The sequence below is a fragment of the Castor canadensis genome, chromosome 14, assembly GCF_047511655.1.
Source record: "Castor canadensis chromosome 14, mCasCan1.hap1v2, whole genome shotgun sequence".
Taxonomy (NCBI): domain Eukaryota; kingdom Metazoa; phylum Chordata; class Mammalia; order Rodentia; family Castoridae; genus Castor; species Castor canadensis.
Genome location: NC_133399.1, coordinates 106,380,048 through 106,406,350, shown reverse-complemented (window position 1 = coordinate 106,406,350; position 26,303 = coordinate 106,380,048). Strand labels below are relative to the sequence as shown.

General features: G+C 38.1%; 1 protein-coding gene across 3 annotated transcripts in view; it reads right to left on the bottom strand.

The window, feature by feature from the left end:
* Elp3 (elongator acetyltransferase complex subunit 3) overlaps positions 1-26,303 on the bottom strand; it is an 87,773-nt gene that overhangs the window by 37,879 nt on the left and 23,591 nt on the right. For all 3 annotated transcript variants that reach the window (XM_020173200.2, XM_020173197.2, XM_020173199.2), the window contains exons 8-10: positions 18,171-18,332; positions 16,484-16,610; positions 7,142-7,335 (exon numbers count right to left, since the gene is read on the bottom strand). In XM_020173200.2, coding sequence (XP_020028789.1) covers positions 7,142-7,335; positions 16,484-16,610; positions 18,171-18,332 — 483 coding nt within the window. The remainder of the gene's footprint in view (positions 1-7,141; positions 7,336-16,483; positions 16,611-18,170; positions 18,333-26,303) is intronic.

Genomic DNA, 26,303 nt, shown 5'->3' with positions numbered 1-26,303 from the left:
AATCTAATTTTACTTTCTTGGCTTGAAAAGAAATTACATTTGAGAATATTTGCTTTTCTATTGCAACAGGTAATACTTCGAGCTGCGAGGTGCTGATGTTTGCAATTTGCTCATCAAAAACCTTTCAAAATGATGTCTGGAGCTGTTCATGTCTGCAGTTTCTCACGCTTCAGAAGTATGTTTTGGTTGCAAATTGGCATTCCCTATTTTAAGGCCTCGGAGTGATTTAAATATCACATCAAGGCAGACAGCTGTCAAGTAGCCTCGGGCAGCAGCAGTCTAATGTGGCTGCATGATGTGCCTGGACAGAATTTTATACTTAATCACTGGCTGCGCCCCAGGGCTAGAATACTCAATGTTCTATCAGGGTGCTGCTTCCTAAACACACCCAGAAGATGCTACTGACTCATTTGTCATAAAACTCAAAAAGTTTAAAATAGGTTTGAAGTGTGTGTGTGTGGGGTAAGGTGTGGAAAATAACCAATCCAAAACACTAAATTAATCTATCAGTAAAATATGATAAACAAAGAAAGTGTGAAATACTGTATTCGCACCTGAATTTTCTTTCCTTCCTTGCTTCCTCCAGATACCTACCTAAAAAAAATTATTCCTAAAATCCTCTGATATCTGCATAAAACTAGCTCCTAAAATCATTTTCTCCACATAAACCTTATGAGTTCAGCTCTGCTAGTCAAGAGTAAAAGAGTTGCCTGTAACTGGCAAAAGCTGCCACTAGGAGAACTTACGTAGGAACTGGCAGATTTTCAATAGGCACACAATGGAAAGACGCAGGGTATTTTCCTTTAGTATGGTTTAAAACAAAAGTAAACAAACTATAGTTATTAAACTATAGTCAGAGGCTTTTCTTCTTTGCCAGTGGCTTCTTTCTAGCAAGCCAGGACCAACTACTTCCAAATTAAACAGAGGTTGCATAAGTGTAGTCTGAGACAAAGAGCACTTTTTGATATTCTCAGAATTACTCTAAAACATTAAGACTGAAGCTAGAAGAAACATGCAGAATTTAAAAAAACCCATGATTCTTTTTTTCCAAGTCAGAAGGTTTATCAGTCACTTAACATTGTTAATCTCACACACTTATATGTAAGATTTAAGGTGCCCATTAAATCTTCCCTTAGCACTTCTATTTTAAAACTACCATCCAGATCTGGATACAAGTTTCTTTATAAAGGGTCAGTCATAACAACTTTTAGCTTTATCTGAATATAAAATTTAGAACACCCTGAAATGAAACACAAGGTTTTTGAAAAGATGTGATGCTGGTTCATTAGCAACAGCTTAAACAGCTACTCAATCATGTAAGTCTAAGTATGCTACATGAATTCAATTGTGTAAATACTCAGAGCGCTACATGAACATGGACAAGACCTTTTGGTTCCCAGTCTCCTATCTGTCCAGGTGAGAGGGCAGAATCTGGAGTAAGGACACAGTTAGGAACTTTTGCGGGTATGTGTGTATCTCCATAAAAACCTCCACCACTTTCTATGCTCCAAATTCCATGACTGGCAATTTAGATACTCATAGATAACTGGTTTAAGGAGGAACACAAATGACAATTGGTTTCAAGGAAAAAAAGTTAATCCTGACTAACAAGAAAGTACAAATAAATACTCTTAATTAAGTAAAAGCTATAAGTATATAATTTTGTAGAGTATGTGATAAAAACCAGCAACTATGTACATATATTGGTGTATTTCCTTTGTAAAAAACTTTGTCAATCATATCATTATACACAGCAAAACTTCAGCTCTTGTTCCAGAGAGAATTTGAGATAGTAAAATAAAAATGAGAAAACAAAAACAAAAACAAAAACTTAGAATCTTTCCTTTGGGGAGTTCTTCTCAGAGATGATACTATGATCAGGTATTACTTCCACAGCAGTAGAGAGTGCTGTGCACATGGATTTCAGGTAGTGGGGTCTAGGATAACCAAAATAAAGAGACCTGGAAGCAACCTAAATGCCTAACAATGGGAGAGGTGCCAAGCAAGGCAAATTAGAGTCTACTATCTGCCATTCAAGTTATAACCATGAAAATGATTCCAAATTTCCTTATGTATTTCAAAAAATTGAAAATGACACATAATTATTGTATATATACATGAGGTACAAAGGTGATATTGTGACACATGGCTACTCTGTGAGATGATCAAATCAGGGCATTTGGCATATCCATCCCCTCAAACATTTATCATTTCTTTGTGATAAGAACCTTTAAAACCCTCTCATTATCCTGAAATAAACCTTTAAAAACTACAGTCACCCTACTGTGCAACAGAACACACCAAAACATATTCCTTTGATCTAATCTCTCTCCACTCCCCCCTCATCTTGAAGTCATCATTCTACTCTATTCCTGTAAGAGTATTTGTCTTTCTGTACCTGACTTATTTCTTTTAACACGTATCTTTTAACAAGAACTGGAATGGAAAAACGCTATCATATCTGCATTCACATCATGACTGCTATGTAAAGATGCATTCTGAACAAGGAAATTTTTGGAAAAATAATGTTAAGCTCATTATTAACTGAAAGGATTTTAAAGCAGTTTAATAGAGAAAACATTATTTTATTCATATAAATATAGCACTATATGACTAGAAATGAAGAAGAAAACATAAGTTCTGGATATTAGTAATATATTGCAAGCTCTGTTGGAAACAAAGTACAAAACCATATGATTAAAAAAAGCAAACAGAGAGATAATTACTGAACAGTGATGCACAGGAGAAACTTATGACACAAGACACTGACTGGTAAATGAAATCTCGTGCACTACCTTAGCCTGTACAAGCTATATCTAAAATGTCAGTGATTATTGAGAACAAAAGGTAAGTTACAGTATAAATTAAATTTTAATCATTTTAATGGAGGACCATTATCCTCCAGCATCTGGAGGGATTGGTTCCAGGATGCCCTGAAGGTGCCAAAATGTACAAATGTTTGAGACCCGCATATAAATGGTGCACTATACACATGTACATCCTCCTGTACACATCAAATCATCTCCAGATGACCTGTGACCTAATATAATGAAATTGCTGTGAATAGTTGTTACATAGTATTGCTCAGGGAATAACAACAAGAAAGTAAGTCTGTACATATTCAGTACAGATGCAGACTTTTCCCTGAATATTTTTCATCTGAGTTGGGTTAGTCCATGAACGTAGAACGCACAGATATAGAGGGACAAATAATTACACAAAGAAAATATGTAAATAAAAATGGATAAGAACCATGTAGCAAAATATAGTAAATATAAATTCTTTTGTAGGTAGTCACAGTAATAGTTCAGTAAAATCCATTAAAAAATATAACATAATATATTTGAAAGAATTCTCCCCAAGCTTAACAAAACCCAAATGCTTTATTGAATATTATTCCACAGTAAACTACATAAAAAAAAAAAAAACCCAAAATGAATTCTAATGGAAACTTCCTTGTATAACAAAAGATATCATGGTTATATTAAGGCATCAAAAATATACAATCAAAATAATATAGGAAGCACTCTAAAGACTTTTGTTTTTGAACTAAAATGTCTAGCAAATGATCATCTTTGGAGTTCAGTAAATTGTCAGTCCTGAGGCAGAAGGGCCTGGCATCACAGCTGGACTGAGATGACTCTTCAGGGCACCTGCTGTGTTGGGGACTGGAGTCTTCATTCTCTTTAAATGATAAGTTGTCCTCACACTCACTAAGAACATTACTAATGCCACACTTTTAAAGAGACTTCACCACTACCTCTTGCTTTACAGTAGTGCTTCAAGTTTTAATTCATCCACATATTTGTAAAGCAATGGAGTATCTCTTCAAAACCTGAAGCTTATGTCCACTTGTCCTGTGCCTCTCTCTCATCTCTAAGGTGTTTACCTTAAGAGATGAGATCTGTTGTCCCTGTCCCTCCATGTCTTACTTTCTCCATTGGTGTTGGGCCAGGACAAAGACTCACAGTGATATTTCATAATGACATCTATGAAGTTAAGCTTCTGATGTTACACAATGTCACTTGCTTTTCAGTCACTGGTACAGGAGTGAGAAATTTCAAGGTGAAAACAAAGGGACTGAGTGTGGATTCTTCATCTGATTACCTATGTGATTTATGCTTGTTACTTTTGGTAAAAAGACCGTGGTTCTCAGGAGTTGATTGGTGTCCGTTCTGTTGACAGGTGCTGCCATGTGCACTGCTGGGAAGACATGCCTCACTATTCTTGGGTGGTCCAAGTCAGTTAAACATAACTGGCCTTTTTCCTTTATCTCTGGTAATGCTATTTGTTTTACCCTTGTTTCCTACTGCAATAATTTAAATTTTTTTGAAACAATCTCAAAGTCACAAAAAGGTACAAAAAATTATTTTCCTGAACCATTTGAAAATAAGTTATGAACAAACTGGCCCAACACCCAAGAAACATTTTTTCTACATTGATATTCTCTTTGATAAACTGCCATCAAAACCAGGAAATTAACATGGATAATTTCCTATTGTCTAATCCTTGACCTCATTCAAATTTTACCAGTGCCCAAATAAGTCTTTCCAAGCAAAAGGATCCAATTCAGAACTTTGTATTGTATTTAACGGTCAAGTTTCATTAGTGTGCTTCACTATCTGATTCTGATACTTTCAGACCAATCATTTTTAGGGTTTGTCTACTAATGCCTGATGACCAGATCCAGTTATGGAGTGTGGTTGAAGAACACAGTGGCACTTGATGGTGCTTTGTTCTATTTCCAATAACGTTCCTTTGATCAGATGCCAGGCTTCTCCACTGTAAGTTACTCCTTCTCACTTTGTAATGAATAAGTCTGTTGTGGGGAGATGCTCTTCAACTACACACAGCTGGTTCTAGTTATGATAGTAGGTGGCAGGTAGTTAGTAGGTAACTATGTTCTTCAAAGTCATCACCAACAGTGAAGAAGTGAGCCCTGGGCCACTGCTCCTACGGAAAATCAGGGCTAGGTTCCTATGAGCTTCTGGCCACGATTTTTGTCAGCCATTAATACATAACCTTGTTTTACCTGTGTTTCGATGTAGACGCCTTATTTAATGTACATTGTTGATTAATTCACACTGAATTCATGGCCAACAGTCCTAACTTATACCATCTCAATGAAGCTTACCTAACATACGCATTTTCTCTATTATGCACATCACAGCCTTCTTGCACTTAGGAGAAATGGACAGCCCTTCTGCACTATGTTTGGGGGTCATTTTAAAGAGCAAATCCCTAACAAATGGAATACAAAAAACTTTCTTTAATGTAGCTTAAGTAGATTGCAAAAAGGACACTGGTTTATAATGTGAAAGCTACAAAAAGGCAGAGGATCATCTTGTTTGACCTCAGTTGAGAAGGTGGGGTGATTCAAACTTTTTCACTGTTCTTCACATGTCTAAAAATGATTTGTGGCAAAGTGCCACAAATACTGATTTTTTGAGTCACTAATTTTTTAAGCAGGCAAATTGCAAATATAGAATCTGCTTATAAGGAAGACTATTGATATTCTGTTCTTAAATCATTCTTACAATTTGTTGATCTAATTATGATTATGGGCATGGACTCACAGATACCTATTTTATTCAGTTGGTTATAATCTGTTAATATCAATATTTATTTTTATGTTCAAATTGGCCCAGGTTTGGCCAATGGAAGTCCTTTAACCTGGCTTCCTCATCCTTCTCTGACCATTTCCTTACTTTCTGGCACAAAAGGTTATAGCCAGGTTCATCTTGTACTTTTCCTGCTCTAGACCTGCAATCAGCTATTCCTCCAAGAAGCCCTTGTTCCATTTAGTGGCAGAGGGTACTTAGAAGCTGTGATGGTTAATCTTGGTTGCCAACTTGACTGGACTCAGAAAAGCACCTAGGAGATCAGTAGAGTAGATGTCTGGGTCTGCCTGTGAGGGTGTTTCCAGAGAGAATTAACTAAGGGGAGAAAGCTCCCTGAGAGTGGATGGCACTACTTCATTGACTGGGGGTCTGGGATGAAATAAAGCCTGCCATGTAGGCATTCTCTCTGCTTCCTGGCTGCCATGATGTGAGCTGCTCTGTCTTGCTTTCCCTGTCATGAGGGACTGAAACCTCTGAAACTGTGAACAAAATAAATCCTTCCTCCCTTAAGTTGTCTCTCTCAAGTATTCTTATCTGTCATAGCAATTGGAAAGTAACACAGAAATCAAGATCTGGAAACCAGGTGTGCTCACTGCTATTTATTGTTATTTGTTACATGGACTTTTATTTCTATATCTACCTTTATGCTAAGAATCATGAGTTCAAACTACTATCTTCTATTTTAAAACATCACAGCATTCAATTTAATTTCTTCCTTTTTTACATCTGTAATTGCCTTCTCATATAAAAACCCTAGCACCTATTATGCTTAGCATATCTACTGATTAGATCAATCCCCCTGTAAGTAACCAGTCTTTGTTGCTGTCCGCTCTTCTCTGCTCCCCTTCCCACACCAGAGACAACCTCCACACCTTGCTCCATTCTGACTTCTGTACCAGATCACTCTATGCAGAAATGAACGTCCTGTTCACCACATTCAGGCTTCAAGAGTCTCTGCCACCTCCACACGAATGACCTTTGCAGCTTCTCTGGGCCCTGCAGTTCCCTACTCCTTCCATATGGACATTGACATTGTTCTGCCCCATCTAGTGTCTTTTAGATGGGGCTGTGCCAGAAGGAATGACAAAGAAGGGGAAGAAAAGGCAAACAATTCTAACAGCTGACTTTTCTATTCAATATCTCAAGCAATTTTTTTAGTGTACTTTTAAAAACAGGCCATTTAGGTCTTAGAATTAGGCCACTGACTAATAAACTTTTAAAATTCAATATGCTATGGCAGAAATATGGTATAAAGGTCCTTTGACCTTTAAGCAAATCTATTGTTTTATATTTCAATAATTTTTCCATAAGTAGCTAATATTTTTGCTTGTTTTCAGAATTTACTGTTTTCTATTATCAATAACACATTGTCCATCACTATTTGCAGCTGGCATTCTAGATATTCCACTTTAAGTAAGAAAACTTCCAAATGTTCAATATGAAATCAAACTCTTCCTACTAGAAATCGTAACAGACAGACTAGCCACCAGTAATTTTGGGAATAAAAGGTAACATGTTACCTCTGTACTCGGTATACTCTAGTCCATGGAGGCACAAGGGCTAAGATCCGAGCCACCAGTTCAATCAGGTCACTAGGAGAGTAACTCTTATATCTTCCTGACTTCCAAAGTTCATACAGCCCAGTTCCACGAATCACCAGGGTAGGGTAGAGTTTCAACCCATCAGGACGAAAAGCAGGATTCTCAAAAAACTCCTGTGAGTAAGGACAAAAAAATTACTCCTCTGCTACTTATGTATGCATGGTGAAATCTCAATCCTAGGCCAGCTTCTCTTAAACCCCAGCAGGCCCCAGGCTGTCCTTCCTTTCTGCCAAGGTAGGGTGCATGGAGAGAACACAAACTCACTGTTCTTATAGTTCTACTGGAACAAAGCACATGTGTGCTGACCTACAATGCCTTCCATCCACCCTGTCTGTGGCTGCCATCTGATCTCATCACCCATCACCACACTGCCCTTCTCCCTTCACAAAGGGAAGTCCATTGAATTTTCTTCACCTGGCTAATCTTCAGGCCTCAGCCTGGGTGCCACTATTCAGAGAGGCAGTCTTGACCTTCCAGCACTTGCTGCCCAACTCCAGATTTTTACCTCCTTTAATAATGGTATAGTTAATTGTTTTTAAAAAAATAATATAAAACCTATAATATTGACGATCTGGCCCTTTACAGAAAAAGTTTGCTGATCTCTGGATGTGACAATTTTGTCCTCAGGCCAACTGGCATTCTTTCTCATCTGGGACACACAATGTCCATTTGTTATCTGGACACTGAGCAATATATCTAATTCATCCACTTTTGGCACAGTTATTTTTTGTCTTACCTAGTCCCCGCTGGCTGCCTTATTTCTTTATTTGGTATGCAGCAAGTGATGCTGGTATTGTCCTTTCCATGACTTTGCACTGATCTTTTGCTCTAATCTTGATTTTGCATTACATGTATTGGACAGAAGGAGGTAGACTCATATGGTTTTCTCTTACCCCAACCTCCACAGATTATCCCCACTAGATAGATTAGTATCTATCTGGTCAGTATTGCTCCATCTTAGGAAATGTAAAAATAAATAAATGAAAATTTAAATCTTCTGCTACATTATTCTTGCAAGGCTTTTCTTTGTTTAACTTCCTTTTTAAAGAAATGTAACTATAGAGTTTTCAATCTCATTGATTTGTCACATTGTTAAATGCTGTATTCTTTGGGCACCATGTGGTCTTAGAGATATTCTTTTGTAATTGTGTGATTTTCCTTGTAACATTTATATTTTAAGGATTCATCAGTTCTTTTTTCTAACCACTCATAAAGGATATACATGCAAGCCATTTTCCACCTAGACTGAATCCACATTTGAAAATGAGATTTCAGAAAAGTACTCTGGTTCCAGACATGTAGACTGATTACTAGTCTTGTAAGAATGAAGATAGACTGAACTGGATTTGGACTTGTGATTAAACACAGAGAATTAAAATATGTGCTTTTCTTCTTTTCCTCCAAAACCACAATAAAATAACTGAAAAGATTTTAGAGACGTATAAATTTAGAAGAACAAAGAGAACAAGTAAGGAGATAAGGAGGACAAGTGATGGCAACAAGTTCTTTGAAAACAGAAAATGTCTGCAAGAGCAGTAAAAGACTTTGCAAGTGAAGAAAACTACAGAAGGAGATACTAATGAAAGGCCAGCTCAATCAAACCAGGATCCCAGAGTCTCATGGATCAGAAGGACCAAAAACTAGGCAGGATGCAAGAGAGACATGCATGCTAGAACAGTCTGCACATGGAGGGATTTATCCCTTCTTCCTTTGGAGGCCTATGGGATGATTCATTCCCTGGAAAAACTGAAGAGCCTCTGAAATTCCAGGCACAAAGGAAGGCCTGGTCAGGACCAAGGCTGACAACAGGGAAAAACCAGCATGCTGACTCGTGGACCTCGTGCCATGCTTCCTGAGTGGCAGAAGCCAATTCCTTGTGATCTACCTATGCCACCTACTACCAAGTAGGAAGTTGGAGATTTCATTTTTGAATTAATCAAAAGGCCCTATATATGAGTTTGAAATACTGATATTTGGGAATCTCCTAAAGGAGCGCTCATTCTATGGTCATTTTTTAGTGCAGGATACCAACAGATAGGTACACAGAGTTTGCAATTTTTTTTTTCTGGTACTAGGATTTGAACTCAGGTCTACACTTCCACCAGCCCTTTTTTTGTGAAGGGTTTTTTTGAGATAAGGTCTCACGAACTATTTGCCAAGGCTGGCTTCAAACTGCAACCCTACTGATCTCTGCCTCCTGAGTGGCTAGGATTACAGGTGTGAGCCACCGATGCCTAGTTTGCAATCTGTTTTTTCAGTTTATCACTCTTAAAGTACAAACATTTGGCTTGTGCTTTAAATAAAAAAAAAGAAATAGAGGTACTGCATAAAGGAAAATAAAAGTTTTTTTTAAAAACCTATTTTATAACTTAATACAAAAAAAGGTTAAAGATGAAGTTGAGAAAATAGTAAGAAAGCAGAATAAGAAAGAGAAGTGATGGGAAATAGAAAAGGTAAGAATACTAGATGATCAACCTGGGAGAGCCAACATTGCTTAACAGGAACTTTATCAAGAGAACAGAGATGATGAAAGGGGGAAAATCATCCACAAGTACTATGGTTTTTCAGATGGCAGGGTCCTTCAATGTTTAGCAAACCTAATAAAAAAACCACCTACCAAGATACACTGCTGTGAAATTTCACAGCCTATTAGAAAAACTGAATCCTAAAAATTTTTGAGGGGACTCCTCCCAAGGGTATGTACGTTACAGGATTAGGAGTAAGGAATATACGATTAAGAATCAGAACAATAATGGGCTCCTTAAGAGCAGTGCTAAAAGCTATAAAACAATAATTCCTTTAAAAAAATCTGAGGGAAGATAATTTTCATTCTAAAATTGTTTAAGTATGAAGGTGGTAGAACAGTGACATTTTCAAAAGGTTTACCTCCTGGATGAATCCTTTTCTAGGAAGCTAATGGAGAATGTGCTTTACAAGTAAACAAATAAAGAAGCTAACCTGAGGACCAAAAACCTAAAGGAAAACCCAAGAAGACACCCTGCATAAGAAACAAAGAACTCCAGTCCAGGTTAGAGCTGGAAGATAGGACCTCTGGGATAGGTCGCTAGGCTGAAAAAAGGAACTGGTAAGAATATCTGATAAGACAGCCCACAGAGAGGGTCTTTAACACTGAGTGGGTGCATTTGAAGTTATAGGTACATAGAACACTGAGCAAATAATTTAAAAAAAAAGCATTGGTAACTCTAGAAGACAAGGTTATTCAAGATAAGAGATGTTCCTGTCATACTTGGTTAAGTATATAGATTTATATTTTAAGTAGTTATGGTATGTTATTTGACTCTGTATAAATAATAACTCATGTAGAAGTTATAAGGTACATAATGACAAGTAGTATAACTAACAACAGTGACATAAAAATATTGGGAGAATGAGAAGAGAGGATAAAAGAATTAAATCTTTAATTACCATAACGGCAAGACAAATGAATCTATTTAAAACTAATAAATCAAGAACCAGCAATCCAAGTGCAGGATTAAGAAACATGGAGGTAAATATTATAAAAGAAAAATAAAACCCCACTATGACAGCTGAGAGTGACAGAGGACTCTTTGTTTTAGCACTACTGGATTTTAACATATTGTTTAATAAGGCTTTTATTATGCAATAGCTTTTGTATAATGAAGACAAAAATGTATTTAATAGACAGCACTCTGTTGGCAGTGGGAGCGACATATTTGAAGGGAATGTGGCTGGCAGCAGGTAGCTGGTAAGCAAGTGACTGTGCAGGTGAGATGAGCAACGTGTGAACTGCAGCTGTAACAGTGGGACGAGGAGGAGGGCAGCTCTGAAAGATGCTCACTGTGAGTAACCAACAGGACCTTCTCATAGCAGCAGCTAATACCAAGCATTCCCTATGTGCCAGGTCTTTTTCTGTGTGTTATCTCAGCTAGTCTTCTTAACAGCTGGATACTAGTGAGCCTCATAATAGAGATGAAGAAACTGAGGAACAAAACAGTCAAACAGCTTACTACTAAAGGTGGGGCCAGGATTCAAACTAGGTACAGTCTCCCTCCAGAGCCTGAACATTTTCTACCTCCTCCTGAATGAGTCCTGCATTTCTGGTTTGGGAGATTAGGTGGCTGGTGAATTACCGAGCAGACAGAAATATAAAAGGAAAAGATTACTGGGGGCACATCAAGATTGTTTAAGTTTAAGTACCTGTGAGGCATCTGCCCTACTTGAAGAGTACCAAGTAACTAGTCTTTGGAACCCAGGACTTTAGGCTGGAGAGAGAAATTTGAAATTCATCACAATGGAATTAGAACAATGGGAGAAAGGTTAATATATAGGAGAGAGCAAAAGACAGAACCCTATGTTTAAGTGGTGGAAAGAAGAGACCAAAAAGAAGTCCTAGTGGTAAGAAGAGAACCAAGAGATGAGGCCAAGGAGGCAGGAAGGTGAGAAGTTCCACATGGAGATGTCTTTAACAATTACAAATGCTAAGACTAAACAAAATGACAGCAGAATGTCCTTTGGACCTGAAGACTGGGAGGTATTCTGTAACACTTGAGAGGTGCTTCCCGAGGGAGTAGAAGCCATGTGGTATTGGAGGTGAGGAAGAAGTGGAAGGTGAGGCAGCAGCCCTGGGGTGTTTGTAAGTGACATGACTACATGTGATGAACAGAAGTCCACACAAGGGACTGCCTTTGCAACACAGGCCTACAGTATGCTTGTACTTTCATTGCCACGCATGTTCTACTTGATATAAATGAAAACTACAAGATTGAGTTTTGAAGTTTTGTTTCTGAAAAAGCCATTTTGACTATTTATGCCCAGAGTTCTCTGTGGATTTCAACATTACTCACAGTAAAACAGACTTTCCTTCCCTAAGAATGAGAACCCAGAAAGGTCAGAGAGAAAGAGGGCTGGCCTACAGGCCTGGGCTCTGCTTGACACTCCTTTGACTCTGCAATGAATTCACCTCAGCAGGCCTTACTTCCTCCTAGCAGAAGCTATCCAGGTGGTGTTTTCTGATATCATTCTGTATCTACCTGTACTCCATGATACCACTTTAAGTGACAAGCCTTTTCATTAAAAGCAAAACAAATGACACACACGTCTAGCTACCCCTGCCAAACCTTGACTTAAGCACATTGGCTTTTGGGAAAAATTACTCAGTGGAGAAGAACACACTCCTGAGTGCCAAAAGGGCAGGACAAACATTAACAGACTGAAAAATTTCTAGTTACTGAGAGGAGATTTCTGAAGACAAAATTTTCCTTAAAAGAAATGGACAGTCTTTAAGAATTTTCAGTTATCAGAGCCTGGACATTCAGGAGCAGTCTAAGTTTTAAAAGAATAAAATACCACAAAACAACACAAAGTTATTTTGAGTAATAAGTAAGTCCTATCTGACGATGGAAGGGAAGGGCGAAGTTAATGCTTACAGGGTAAATTCCTAAGATGTTCAACACTCACCATCGCAACAGAGGCAGACTTTCAGCTTTGTAAGAAAAAAAGAAAACTTCGCTTCAAAATTAAAACTGAGCTACTAGAAAACACAAGTAAATACGATTGTCACACATATCTATGAGCTCTGCACTTAGCATTAATTAAGAATATGGGAGAAGTAAGTTCTGGAGTTCTATAATATACCAAGGTGACAATGTGCTATATATTCCAAAAAAGTTAGAAGACAGGATTCTGAATGATTTCACCAAAAAGAAGTGTTAAGTGCTTGAGGAGACAGATGTGTTCACTCTGATGTGAACACGATATATACATGCCTCAAAACATCACTTGGTAGCCTGTAAAAGCATAAAATTTTTATGTCAATTAAAAAAATATGAATTTACAAGAAACAGACACAAATGACAGGATCACACTCTTAGTGACAAAGAATTGACCTACACAACAAAGTGTAAAATCTAAGTCAATTTATAATTATGGGAGTTTACGTAGCCATAAACCCCAGGGGTATGGCTGGACTACCTTAGGGCTGGAGAGTGGCTTTATGGATCCAGCCAGGCAAGGCAATCCTATCTTCTACAGAGACAAAATTTTGTAGACTTTTGCAATTACATAAGCAGAATCCAATTTAGCAATCCTTTCTATGGAACAAAATATGTTAAGGGAAATATAACTGTGGTTGTTAACAAGGACTTCTGGGTAGATGTGTAGGGCAAATAAGGTTTTCAATTGAAACAACTAGTGCTTACTAAGTCAGGACAGGTGAATTTCAAACAGGCCCAAATAAGATTTTCAAAGCAAACTATAGTTTTGAGACTTTTATATAAACTTTTAAAGTATACACAATAAGGTACACGAATCATAAGTGTACCTCTTCAGCTGTTTTTGTTTCACAAAGCATGTAACTAGCACCACACATTCAAGTCAAGAAAAAAGAATATTATCAGACTCTCACAAGTCCACCTCATACCTGCTTCCAGTTACAATTCCGCCCAAAGTTTTAAGTTCATGTAAATGAGACTGCATGTTAGTTTTTGGATCTGACTTCCTGGGCTCAGGATTACACTGAATAGAATCAACTATGTGTATAAAGGTATAATTGGTTCCTTCTCATTTCAACACACGGTCACACCAAAATTTATGTATGTTCTGTACTGAGAGTGGACATGTGGGGTGCTCCCACTTTGATGATTACCAACAGCAATTTGTGGACATGCCTTTGGGTAAATGTATGTATGTATTTCTGTGGGTTGTACATGTAGATCTGATGCGCCATGGGGTAGCATTCAGCTTAGCAGACTGCCTAGCAGTTTTCTAACATAGAAGTATCCAGTTACATTTCTGCTGGCACTAAATTAAGAGTTCTAGTTCCTCCATAGTTTTCCAACACTTGATAGTGGTCTTTTTAAATTTTAGCCATTCTGTTGGCTAAATGTACAGTAGTAGTACATTAAAAAAAATTTCACTAATTTGAAGACTCCAACTTTTTGTTAGGCTTGTTAAAGGCTATTTGAGTATCCTCTTTTGTGAAATACTTGTTCTAGTTTTTTGTCCATTCTCCTACTCAGCAGCCTGCTCTTACTGATTTGTAAAAATTATTTATTTTAATTAAGTCAATTTATAAGTTAACTTGCAGAGACTTTCTTCTCTATAGACTATTCAGATTTTTTCACTTCAGATCTGTCAGTCTTTTATGTGATGTTGTTAGAAAAAAATTTATCATGTGGGTTTCTTTGAAAAGATTACAAATAAGCAGATACCTGTTTGTGTACAGGACAGTCTCTGCAGTACTATTTTTGAAGTATTCCTTATTTTGAAGACATTTAGGAAAATGGATAGTGAGATACAGCTATTTTGTGATTACCTGTTATGGCATTAAACATACCATATTTTTCAAGAGTACTAAAAATTTATGAATTCTGGCTACACTACTATTTTACATAGGAGCTGTGCTTCAAGCACCTTTAGGCTTGGTGTCTGAGTACCTGGCTATTTGTTATTGAGAAACACCACCAGACACAAAAATCTATTACACAACCCAAATGGTGGAATTACTAACAGGGAAATCTGTGAATTAATGATGTCTTATAAATAGGCTTTCAGTTGTAGTTCAAAAGCTTGGAAACAGTAAAATAAACTTTTTTAGAAGAAGGAAAAAAAACCCCAGTAACTTCATAAGTAAAGCATGGTGAACTCCATTTTTCTAAACAGGAAAATAGGTGTTTTAACATATGAAATATCTTGGTAAGTACTGTCATGTTTCCTTCTAAAACGATAAACTTAAAAGATACTTCCCCTCAGCGAGAATCCGAAGCCAAAGGACCTGACCACACTCATTTCCCCAGACAAAGCTAGACGCATCAAGAAGACATAAAAGGGATTGGGGTGTGGCTCATGGTGTAGTACCTGTCTAGCACACCCAAGGCCCTGGGTTTGATCACCAGCACCACAAAACGAAACAAAATAACAACAAAAAATCATCCTTCAAAACTATAAAACAAAAGAACGGAGCTACAGTTAAATCTTAAAATTCAAAGGTTAGAGGAAAACAGGCTAGCATGAAAAAAAGGATCTATGTGACATCAGGAGTGAATGTAAAAGGCCGACAATATTCTGGGGAAAACATGCACACAAATGTAAACAATGATGAGCCCACAATGGCCTTATCTAAAAGGTTGACTTAAATTAATACCACAAGTATTCATAACCCAATAGAATAACTGATCAAAGGATAAAAACACAATTCTAAAAGATGAAAGAAATTAAATTAGTAAACAGAAATATGAAAAATAGACTACAATTTTGAAATGTAATTCAAATGGTACTTTTAAACTCAAATTAGTAAAGACTAAAATACTGTATGTGTACAGTATGTATGTATATATATTTACACAAAATAAACAGGAGAGAATTATTTGGGGAAAAAAAACAGTCCTGCTAAAATGAGTGTAAATTGCTACTCAGTAGCAAAATGAGACTCTGAAAATGTTTATATCTTTACCAAATAATTTACCATTAGAGAAACTTAAATACTACAAAAAGTTATAGCCATAAGTTGTTTACCTACAGTACTAGTTATAATACCAAAAACTGGTTACATCTTAAATTTGGAAAAATTTGGAAGTAGTAAAGGCAAATACAACAACTCAAATTAAACAGAAAAAGTTAGCTGGGCAGAGCGGTGCTTATCTACAATCCCAGCAGTAAGGAGCTTCAGGTAGGAGCTTCGTGAGTTTGAGGCCAGCCTGGGGTCAAATTGAAGACCCTATCTCAAAAACAAGAAACAAACAAACAAACAAACAAAAAAAACCAAAAGAAGACACTCCCTGCCCTCCCAATTTTTTTAAACAAGGACCTGGCTACAAAATGGGTAAGACTTTTAAAAATTAATTAATTAATTAATTAATTATTTTTTGAGATATGTTCTTGCCACATAGCCTGGCTGATCTCGAATTCACCACATATCCCAGGTTGCCCTCAACCTGGAGATCTTCCTGCCTCATCGTCCTGAATACTGGGATTATAGGTATGTACCACCATACTTGGTAATGTGTTATACTGTTAAATGAGAAAGCTATTGAAAGAATGACCTGTCTTATACATATGTAGGAGTGCTTGTGTTATATGTACATAAAGCAACCTCACCCTCCCAAAGCCTAAGCATTAAAAAACCTTAGAAAGAATATATTAAAAGTTTTGTCTGTCGTTGGAACTGACGGTGACTTCTTGTTACTGCATTTCTAATATTCTATAATCCTTTTTAATAATGGAGAAGATAACAGTAAGCAAACAACAAGAACAGAGAAGTCAGAAACATGCAGAAGCACTTACTATGAACTGTTCAATGTCTCTTTCTAGTCCCACATTTGGTAAATCAGGCATCATATGAGCAACAACTTTGAAGCCGGAATCTTTGGCCAGGTGGAATGACTCACATACTGCCTTCACAGTGTGGCCCCTGAAGAAAAATAAAATTGAAAACCTGTTACACAAATAAATGGACAACAAAGTTAACACAAGGAGCAAAGGAAAACAAACTGTGAGACCAAGAATCATACAGCTGGGGGAAAAGATCTCAGAAAGTTGTTTTTCACATCCCTACTTCGCAGGAGGTCTGGAAGTAAATCATTTCTCTTGTGAGATATTTCTCAGAAGTCCCCTGTGTGCCCACTCAAAGCTCTGGCCATAAATGACTGGAGTAAAAGCAATTAACATATATAACAATTATTTGATTCCTCACCTCAGCCAAAACAAGCTTACTAATGTAAATATCCATGTTCAACAAGAACAACGAACTCAGAACCACACAGAAGTCACAGCTTTCTATACTCTTTCCTTTAAAAATATTACGAAATACAAAACAAAAATGTTATGAACGAGAGAGAGGAAGAATGAAAAGTAGATTTCACTGGTGTGTTTGGGGGTCCTTGGGAGAACGATGTGATGAGAAGGCAGACTCTTGGGGCCCTGTGAATAAGTCCTCTCAACTTAGCATCCTACTGTCACAACCAAGTAGGGAGCAAGCTTTACAAACAGTTTATGGCAACTAATGACTGAAGCCTGGTGCCAACAGCTTCCACCTCCCCCATGGACCCTAGGTCAGTTGACAGTTATTATAAATTTTTTAACAGTTTTACCCCTCCATGGGAATCTTCTCTCTTCAGCGCAATGACATATTTCTAGAGGAAGGAGAACTTGATGACGGTACCAACCCTTAACTCTTTCCTTCTTTACACGTTCTCATTTCTCACCGCTCAGACCTATGGCCTCACCAAACTTCCTCTCACTTCCCTGCCAATGAAATTCTGCTTCACAAAACAAACCTTTCAAACCTTACCCTGATTTCCTTTATTACTTATTTTTTCTGACAGAACTGGGGTTTGAATTCAGGGACTTGTACTTGCCTGGCAGGTGCTCTACACTCTACCACCTGAACCATGCCTCCAGCCCTTTTTGCTTTAGTTGGTTTTTGGATAGGGTCTTTTGCTTTTGCCCAGGCTGGCCTTGGACCTGGATACTCCTCCCTATGGCTCCTGCATAGCTGGGACCACAGTATGTACCACCATACCTGGCTTATTGATTAAGATGGGGTCTTAAAAATTTCTTTGCCTGGGCTGTTCTCAAACCAAAATCCTCTTGATTTCTGCCTCCTGAGTAGCCAGGATTATAGGTGTGAGCCACTATGCCAGTCTGATTTTCTTCTTATCCAAAAACTCTTTTCTTTGTGCTTGTTTTGTTGGCCTTCTCCCGTGTTTTACACTACTACCTTGAGTCCTGTTTCCTGCTTCCTATACAGGAAAGGCTGTGTGACAAGGACAGGGAGTGGTATGACCATGTTAATAGGCTATTGGAAAAGGATCCATAGAGAGGGGATGGACTGAAGAGCACAGACAGAAGCAAGGCTTTAAAAAGGAGGACTCCTGAATCTCCTCTGAGATGGCTGCAAGGAGGAAAGGGTCATCATGAATATGAAGTGGCATAGAAGAAGGCCCTGCAAGGTCACATGCTGCCGTCTCACCTGTTGGTGTCTCTGGCCACATCCTCGTAGACGCTCTGCACCCCAATCTCCAGCCTCGTGCAGCCATAGGTCAGCATGTCACTCAAGTGGCGCTTCATGCAATAATCTGGTCTGGTTTCAATAGTGATTCCAATGCACTTTGTGAGGCTCCTCTCAGAATACCTGTAGAGCAAATCTTAAAATAACAACCCTGCTACCATTTTGGGTCATTTACTCCCAAAGGACTGCCTTCTCCTAGTCCTCCTAGTGTGAGGCAGTGGTTAAAAGCATGGGCTCTGGAGCCAGACTGTCCAAATTCAAATCCTGGCTCTGCTACTTCCTTGCAAGTAGCAGAGCAAACGGCAATGCCATTAACCTCTCTGTGCTTAGCTCCGGCTGCAGAACGACAGTAACACCTACCTACACTTCACAGACTGACATGGCTGAACCAGCACACCGTAATGCTGTTATCATCATTATTATTCTCATGCAGTATGCTGCAACCAGTCTCCTTGAAAACAGTGATTTCTCCTGTGGAAGCCTAGTTTTCAATTCCTAGCAACCATTTTTCATGTAAGCAAAAACCATCTGCATTATTTATTTTCCATTCTGTACTTTAGAGTCATTTTAAATAAAGGGAAAAGAGAGGGATAAATACAATGACAGGAATAATTCAGATGGAATGCCTTCAACATACACAGAAGTCTTTCAGCAGGAGCCTATTAATCTTATCACTGACTTATACAATTAGGAATTAGAGAATGCCATGTTAGATTTAAGCTATTTGAGGTAATGGCCTTAGTACTGGCCCAAGGCATACAGAAGTTGAATCACTGCTTAGGGAGCTGATGAGGTGAGGAGATGGGAGCTCATTCTGACAGAGGCCACTGTGGCCCCCAACACTGGACAACTTACTGTCAAGATGGAGCCCTCCTACCACCTCTACAAGGTGTGTCCTACCATCCCCATTTTGTGGATGAAGATGCTTAAGTTCAAAGGGAATGAATAGCTTGTAAAAGGGTACAAAACTAATAAAAATCCAAGTTAGCATGTGAATTTGGGTCCTTCTGACTTTAGGCAACTTAGCCTGGGACGTCAGACTTCTCTCTTTTCAACATTTCCAACCTCTGAGAACCCAATCATTCTTGGAATACCTTTCCAAAACTTTTAATTTTTTTGTGGGGAAAGTGGAGAGAAACCTTCCTGTGCCATTTATTATCCTTCTTCCTAAAGAAGTCTGTAGCTCTTTTTTTGAAAAGAAAAATCATACAATTCTCAAAAATTTTTAAGTAGGCTCATTTATTTATTCATTCCTAATTGTCAGTAGAAAGTGACTGATTTAATGTACTACTAATAATTATAAGGTTAAGAATCACTGAACTAGAGGGCTAATTTTAAAGTTCCTCATCATTCTAGACAGTCAAGCTCTTTTGCACTGTTTATTACTGAACTCCATGAGGTTTTACATCATAGGCAACATGACAAAAGGAAAACAACTAGTGCAAAGTTACTAAAAGATGAGTAAGACAAAAAAGGGCTCACATCATATTAAGTCTTGCGTAAGGCTGGATAGTAAACCACTTGACTTGTCTGATACAAGAGAATCAGAAAGTCCCATGCCCCCCAAGTAGGTGGGTACCACAGCATCAATGACAGGAAGTACTCAATGCCACCGGATGAATATAACTCAGCTGCTTTCAACAGCAATTACAGGGTTTGAGGGAAAACCCTCTTGCAAAATTAAAATAAATATTCATATACTATGAGATGAGAAAAGCAAACTATGTGAAGGATAAAAGACAGAAGGCAGAAAGCTCTAAATGAATATGGTTTAAAAAGTAAATGAGATCCAGTATGGATGCTCAGATTAAAAAATAAAAAGTACATAAGAACATCGTAGAATGCAGGATTCTAAAACTGTACCATAAATCCTCCTGTAACTTGTATTTTTAAAAAGCCTATAATATTTTGTAAAAGCAGTGCCCTTAAGTGAGCAAGCTTGAGACACAGTAGTGGCTTGTATCAGTAGGAGCAGCGAGAGGGCAGGCAGCTGCGCCAGAAGGAAGATTTACTAGCTAATCTTTTTATTGCACAGAGCATCCAAGGCGCAACAGAGGACATACGGAGGAGGCTGCTGCAAGGATGATAAGGTCTCTTCATAAGTCAGAACACAGCAAAGGAACGAGAGGCAAACCTTGTTCTCAAATATTTAACTCCATCTCAAAAATGTCTTCACTCTAAGGGGACAAGTCATTACCTTTGGCAGGAAGCAGATGGAAGAAGAAAATATAACTCAAGTTTTAAAAAGTTGGTATTTTAGATTTCTTTTCAGAGTTGTATTTTCATCTGAAAAGCAATTAAGTAGATATTCTTATCAAATTTGAACAACGGAAACAATGCAGGGAGCATTTTCCTAAAGAACAGAGTATAAGGTCATATGTCCCACAGGCTCACTGTACCTTTTTCAGGACTTTGTGTTAATGTGAATCTGCTGCTTCATTTAACAGGATGTTAAGATACAAATAACTGCTGTTTAATACGCAAATATGTGCATACAAGGTTTAGTTAGTCTGAGCTGACACTGTAAGGTATTTACAAAGTCATCCAACAGTATGGCTCTCTTTTAGTACCTAGGTCAACTCCCATACCTTCCCAGGGCTATAGACCTTTCAGGTCTTGGGCACACAGGAACAGGAATTCATCTTTTCAGAGACAAAGCCAAGACTTTTACCCAGATCTTCTGATTCCAATTCCACTGTTCTTCTTCTTCTTCTTTTTTTTTTTTTGTAGTACTACAGTGTCATCTTACATAAGCCAGTACAACACATCATTTGGGGTTATGCTAAATGCTATGAGTTTTTTGTACATTACAAGAATAGTACCAACTATAAAAGATGCTAATGTGCTCTGGGAAGCATAACTTAAGCAGGGGTGGGAAGAAATGGGTCAAGCATCTGGGAACTTAAAATCAAAAAGCCATGTTACCCAATCTTTGAAACATAGCTTGAACACATTTCCCCTCCCATGATATCTCCCCAGAACCTCTTGCTAAGAAATCTCTGCTCCCATTCCCAAAGCACCCTGTCCACATAACAAATAGTTTGCCTTGCTGTTTATAGGTACATCTGTCTCTCCATCTAGACAAGTGCCCACGAGGCTTGAAATGTTTAGTTGTTAACTGCTTAAGGGCTTCAGTACTAGAAACTTTGATTAAAAACATTACAAACTTGAAGAATGAATAAATGAGTTCAGCTCAGCTGGGGACAAAAGAGGTTTCCTTTCACTCCCACAGCATTATCTAGATGATCTTACTGGTTATCTTCCTTCCAAAAAGAAGGTGCTTCATACTAGGCCAGGGATTTTGTACAAACTGAAAATACACTAATTCTTATCCCAGACACGCCTAACAGGCAAGCCTCAGGGCCAAGACACAGAAAACACTAAGAACTGCTGCAGAACAAAAAGCTAGAAGTGGCAGAAATATAAATGGATATAGATTATTTCTTAGGAAGCACTCTTCTATTTCTGGAAAGAAGCAAGTAGCCTATACTAGTATGGATTATTACTGTCTTCTTGCATTAGGGCCCCAACCAAGGGACACTGGTGAAAGATAGCATACTGATTTTAGTCTCTTCTGGAAACTATCTTTAGGTTCTCCCCAAGAAGGCTGTGGCACCTCTCTTGCTACCACTCTGCAGCTCCTCTTTTAAGACCCCAATCATTACCACAACTGGTGTGCCTTAGTCTAGTCTTGTTAGGAAGCTCACAGGAGCAGTGGGTCCAAGGTTCCAAAAAGCCTGTGGGATATTTCCCACAGGGCACCCCAAGATCTTAAATGCAACCTGCTCAAACCAAACTGCAAAGTAAATGGGACATAGATGAAATATTGATTTGCATTAGTCACAAACTACAAATTCTCGTCAGCATTTATGGTCCCAAAATGAGTCAGTGTAATTTCTAACTTCTTTGGACAGCTGAAGATTTGTTTGGATTGTCAATAACACCTGGTGTTATTGCTGTAATTTTTCAGTAGGAGCAACACAGATAAATTCCTTTTTAAAATTCTTATCTGGGAAATCCTTCAATAAAATCTGGTGCTTTGCAGAGTGTTACCTTAGTGATATTCTACATTTAGAAATGAATGAGTTGGGTGTTTGCTTGTTTGAGGATTTAAAAATAACTATCTTCTCCCTTTTTGGAGATAGTGATTGAATTTGCTTTCTAGAGATTGATGGTTAAGTCTAGAGGGTCTAGTAAAAAAAGTGCTTTGCCCAGCATAAATTGAAGAATAGGAAACAAAACTTTGATTTTTAAATGAGTACCACCTGTGAAAACTAACCTGGTGACAATGAAGCTTAGAAACTGATCAAGGACTCATGAGCTCTATCACCCTCAGCAATAAGGCTTGTGATACACAGAAAACAAAAAAACATCCTGTAACATTTTGGGCTTTGACTTTTTTCCACAGCTGACAAAAGCTCCATCATTTTATAGTCCCAATCAATAGGTGGAGAACCAGTATCTACACACTATTAAAAGAAAAAAAAAATCACAGATATTATATTCTTCTGGTATTATACCCACATTGAAATTTCAGGGTTATATACATAAAATCATAAAGAAACACTGTCATTGTCAGAAAGTGACTGCTAAATGAAAAACAACTTGTGAACACATCTCTTAGATAAAAATTCTCACTTCAATAGCTCCAATCGTAGTTATCAGAGACAAATACTTTCGGAGATAATATAGTCCTACCTCCTCATTTTTATATGAGAGGACTAAAGCACAGAATAAACGAGTGGCTTAAAGCAGGTAAGAGTACAAAATAACAACAGAGGGCTGGCAGAGTGGCTCAAGTGGGAGAGCACCTGCTCAGTAAGCATGAGGCCCTGAATTCAAAACCCAGTACCAAAAAAAAAATTCTGGCCAGGTATGGCAAGAAGTGTTATCTATAGTTCCAGTTTCTTGGAAGGCTGAGACAGGAGGACCACTTGAACCCAGGAGTTCAAGACCACCCTGGCATTATAGAGAGACAGTCTAGAAGCTAAGACTCCTGGTCCTTAAACTTTTTCCACTGCATTCACTTAACATTCATTCACTAAGTGCCCCTTAAGAAGACATTCTCTGTCTCCTAAGAAGACATTCTCTATTTAAGGATATAGAAAAAACCCCACACTATATAATATAGAACTGAACAGTAGTACTCATTAAAACTATTACTCTTGGCTAATAAAAACCAAAGTAAGGGGTTGAATAAACTAGTAGATGTAAACCTAACCATCAATGTAAACTGATTTATCAACAATTGCATCAAATGTTAATAGACTAACAGTCCAATTAAAAGACATATATTGTCAAAATGGACAAAAGCCAAGACAAAACTGAAAACCTACAAGATCCAAGTACAGTACTCTGTCTACAAGAAACTCACTTGCGATATAAAGACATGTCATATGCACATATGGGGGACAAGATGGTGGATTAGAAGCTTCCTTTGTGTGACTTCATGAATGACAGGAATCAGGGTAACAAAGCAGACACTTCTCTCCAAAGAGAGAAGAATATCAGAAATCACAAAAGAGGTGAAAGAACAGCTAAAAACAAACAAACAAGAAACCCATGGAGAAACAGAAAGGTTATGCAGAGGAATGAAGGAAACAATTTGCAGCTCCAACCCTGGCTGGGGGTGGGGTGTAGATGGGACATGATGTGGGAGCCAAAGGCACAACCGCAAGTAAGCCCAGCAAACCTGATGACAACAGACTGGTAGTCCTGGCCATAGGATAAGTCCATAGGTCTCACAAACCTTAAATCCAGTGGGGGATCTGGTGTAACAGTGACCCTCCTGCATGACATGTTAGCATTGGAGAATAAAACCATTTTTTTTACTTTATCTTGAAGTGCTACAGCCAGGCACCATCTTGACAGGCCCTAATGAGTTACTTTAGGGACCTGAAAACAAAGAACAATTGTAGCTCAGAGATCCTGGGGGCACTCTGCCACAGTGTCTTGGTGAGAGATGGCCAAGAGGAAGTTATCGAAAAGGGAGAGGTCTGAAATGAACCTGCTGAGAAGTTTAATCAATGAGGACCTCAGGCAGTGGAAGGTATGTGGTAAATGGTCCCAACCTCTGTGACAAAGAGTGAGCACCACTGCATGAAGATCACCGTAGAAACAGAACTCAGAGCTCAGAGCTCCCAGCCCATGGCTGGAGAATTGTGTGGCCTCAGGAGCTGCCTCCCTGCTGTATGTGGTATGGTGCTGGGTGGGAATGAGAACTCTTAGCCACTCCTTTCCCGCTTCCTCCCTCCCACAGGGTAGATTAACAGCTCAGTGGGGTCTGAACATGCTGAGACCAGCAGGCAAAGTGCTGATTTCCTTGATTCTCTCCCATCAATATAGAACTAAGAGCTGTATTTGCTTCTCTCACTTGCTGATGCATTTGGTGGCACCTGTAGGCTTGGACACTTGCTACTCCTGTAGGCAGAAATTAGGGGGGCCTGTGGAACAAGTGGGAACCTGCCCAGCCAACAGAATGCAAACCCTGCTAGGGCGGGCAATGGCTCCCGATCTACATAAATCTAAAGTGAATACAGCCCTGACGTGGACAATGGACCCTTGACTGGCCTTGGTCTCAGGTGGCATATACCATCAACCCCAATGGTAGGAACTACATTGGGGATTTCTTCTTTCTGAGGATTGGGCCTGGTGCCCTAAGCACCAGTTTGACTACTGAGCTATGTCCCTAACTCAATGGTGAGAAATTGTACCTTAATTCTGCCACTACCTAGTCCTGCCTGAATACTGAGAATACTGAATTGATGCAGGTGATTAAAACCTTCAACCAATGACTTGGCCTCAAGTGCACAAATTCCAACGCAGAACATAAACATGAAAAAAAACCAAGGCAGCATGACTCCTTCAAAACCCAAGAATTAACAATGATAGACTAATCATGAAGTGGATGAAATCCCAAAGGACTCAGTAGAATGACTATAAAAATGATCAACAAAATTAAAGAAGACAGCAATAACTGAATGCTGATATACCCAATTTTATAAAACAGACACTACTGGACATTAAAGTGCAGATAGATTCCAACACAGTAATAGTGTGTAACTTCAATAACCCACTTCTACCTACAGATAGGTCATTTAGACCTCCCTCAAAAAAAAAATCAACAGAGAAACTTCAGAATTAAATAATACTAATGGTCAAATGGACTTAACAGATATCTACAGAATACTCTACCCATCAGCAGCAGAATATACATTCTTCTCATCAGGCTATAGAACTTATTTCCAAAGTAGATCATATTTTAAACCATAAAGCAATTCCTAACAAATACAAGATAAGTGAAATTACTTATTATATTTTATCATACTACAAAGAAATTAAACTAGAAATGAACAGCAAGAGAAACTACAGAAAATACACAAACACATGGAGAATGAACAATACACTTTTCAGTGGGTTAAAGAAATAAGGGGAGAAATTAAAAATTCCTAGAAGCAAATGAAAATGAAAACACGACATAGCAGAATCTATGAGATACAATGAAAGTGGTTCTAAGAGGGAGGTTTATAGCTATAAATGCATACACCAAAAAATGAGGGAGATCTGAAATAAATAACCGAAGGATTCACCTGAAGAGCTCAGAAAAATAAAAACAAGCCAATCCCAAAATTTGTAGAAGGAAAACAAATCAGAGCTGAAATTAATAAAATGGAAACAAAAATAACACAAGGATAAATGAAACAATTCTTTGAAAGAATAAATGAGACTGACAAACCCTTGCCAAACTAACCCAAAGAAAGAAAAAGAAGACCTAAATTAATAAAATTAAAGACAAAAAAGGTGACTTATATAACAACAGATATCACTGAAATCCAGAAGAACATTGGGGAACATTTTGAAAACTTATACTTGAATTATTGGAAAATCTGGGAAATATGGATAAATTTCAAAGCAAGAAGATACAAATAACTTAAACAGACCAATAATAAGCAATGAGATCAAAACAGTAATTAAAAACAAGCAAACAAACAAACAAAAACCAAAACTCCCAACAAAGGGAAGCCAAGGACTGGATGGATTCACTGCTGAATTTTACCAGACCTTTCAAGAACACAAAACAAAACAAACAAACCA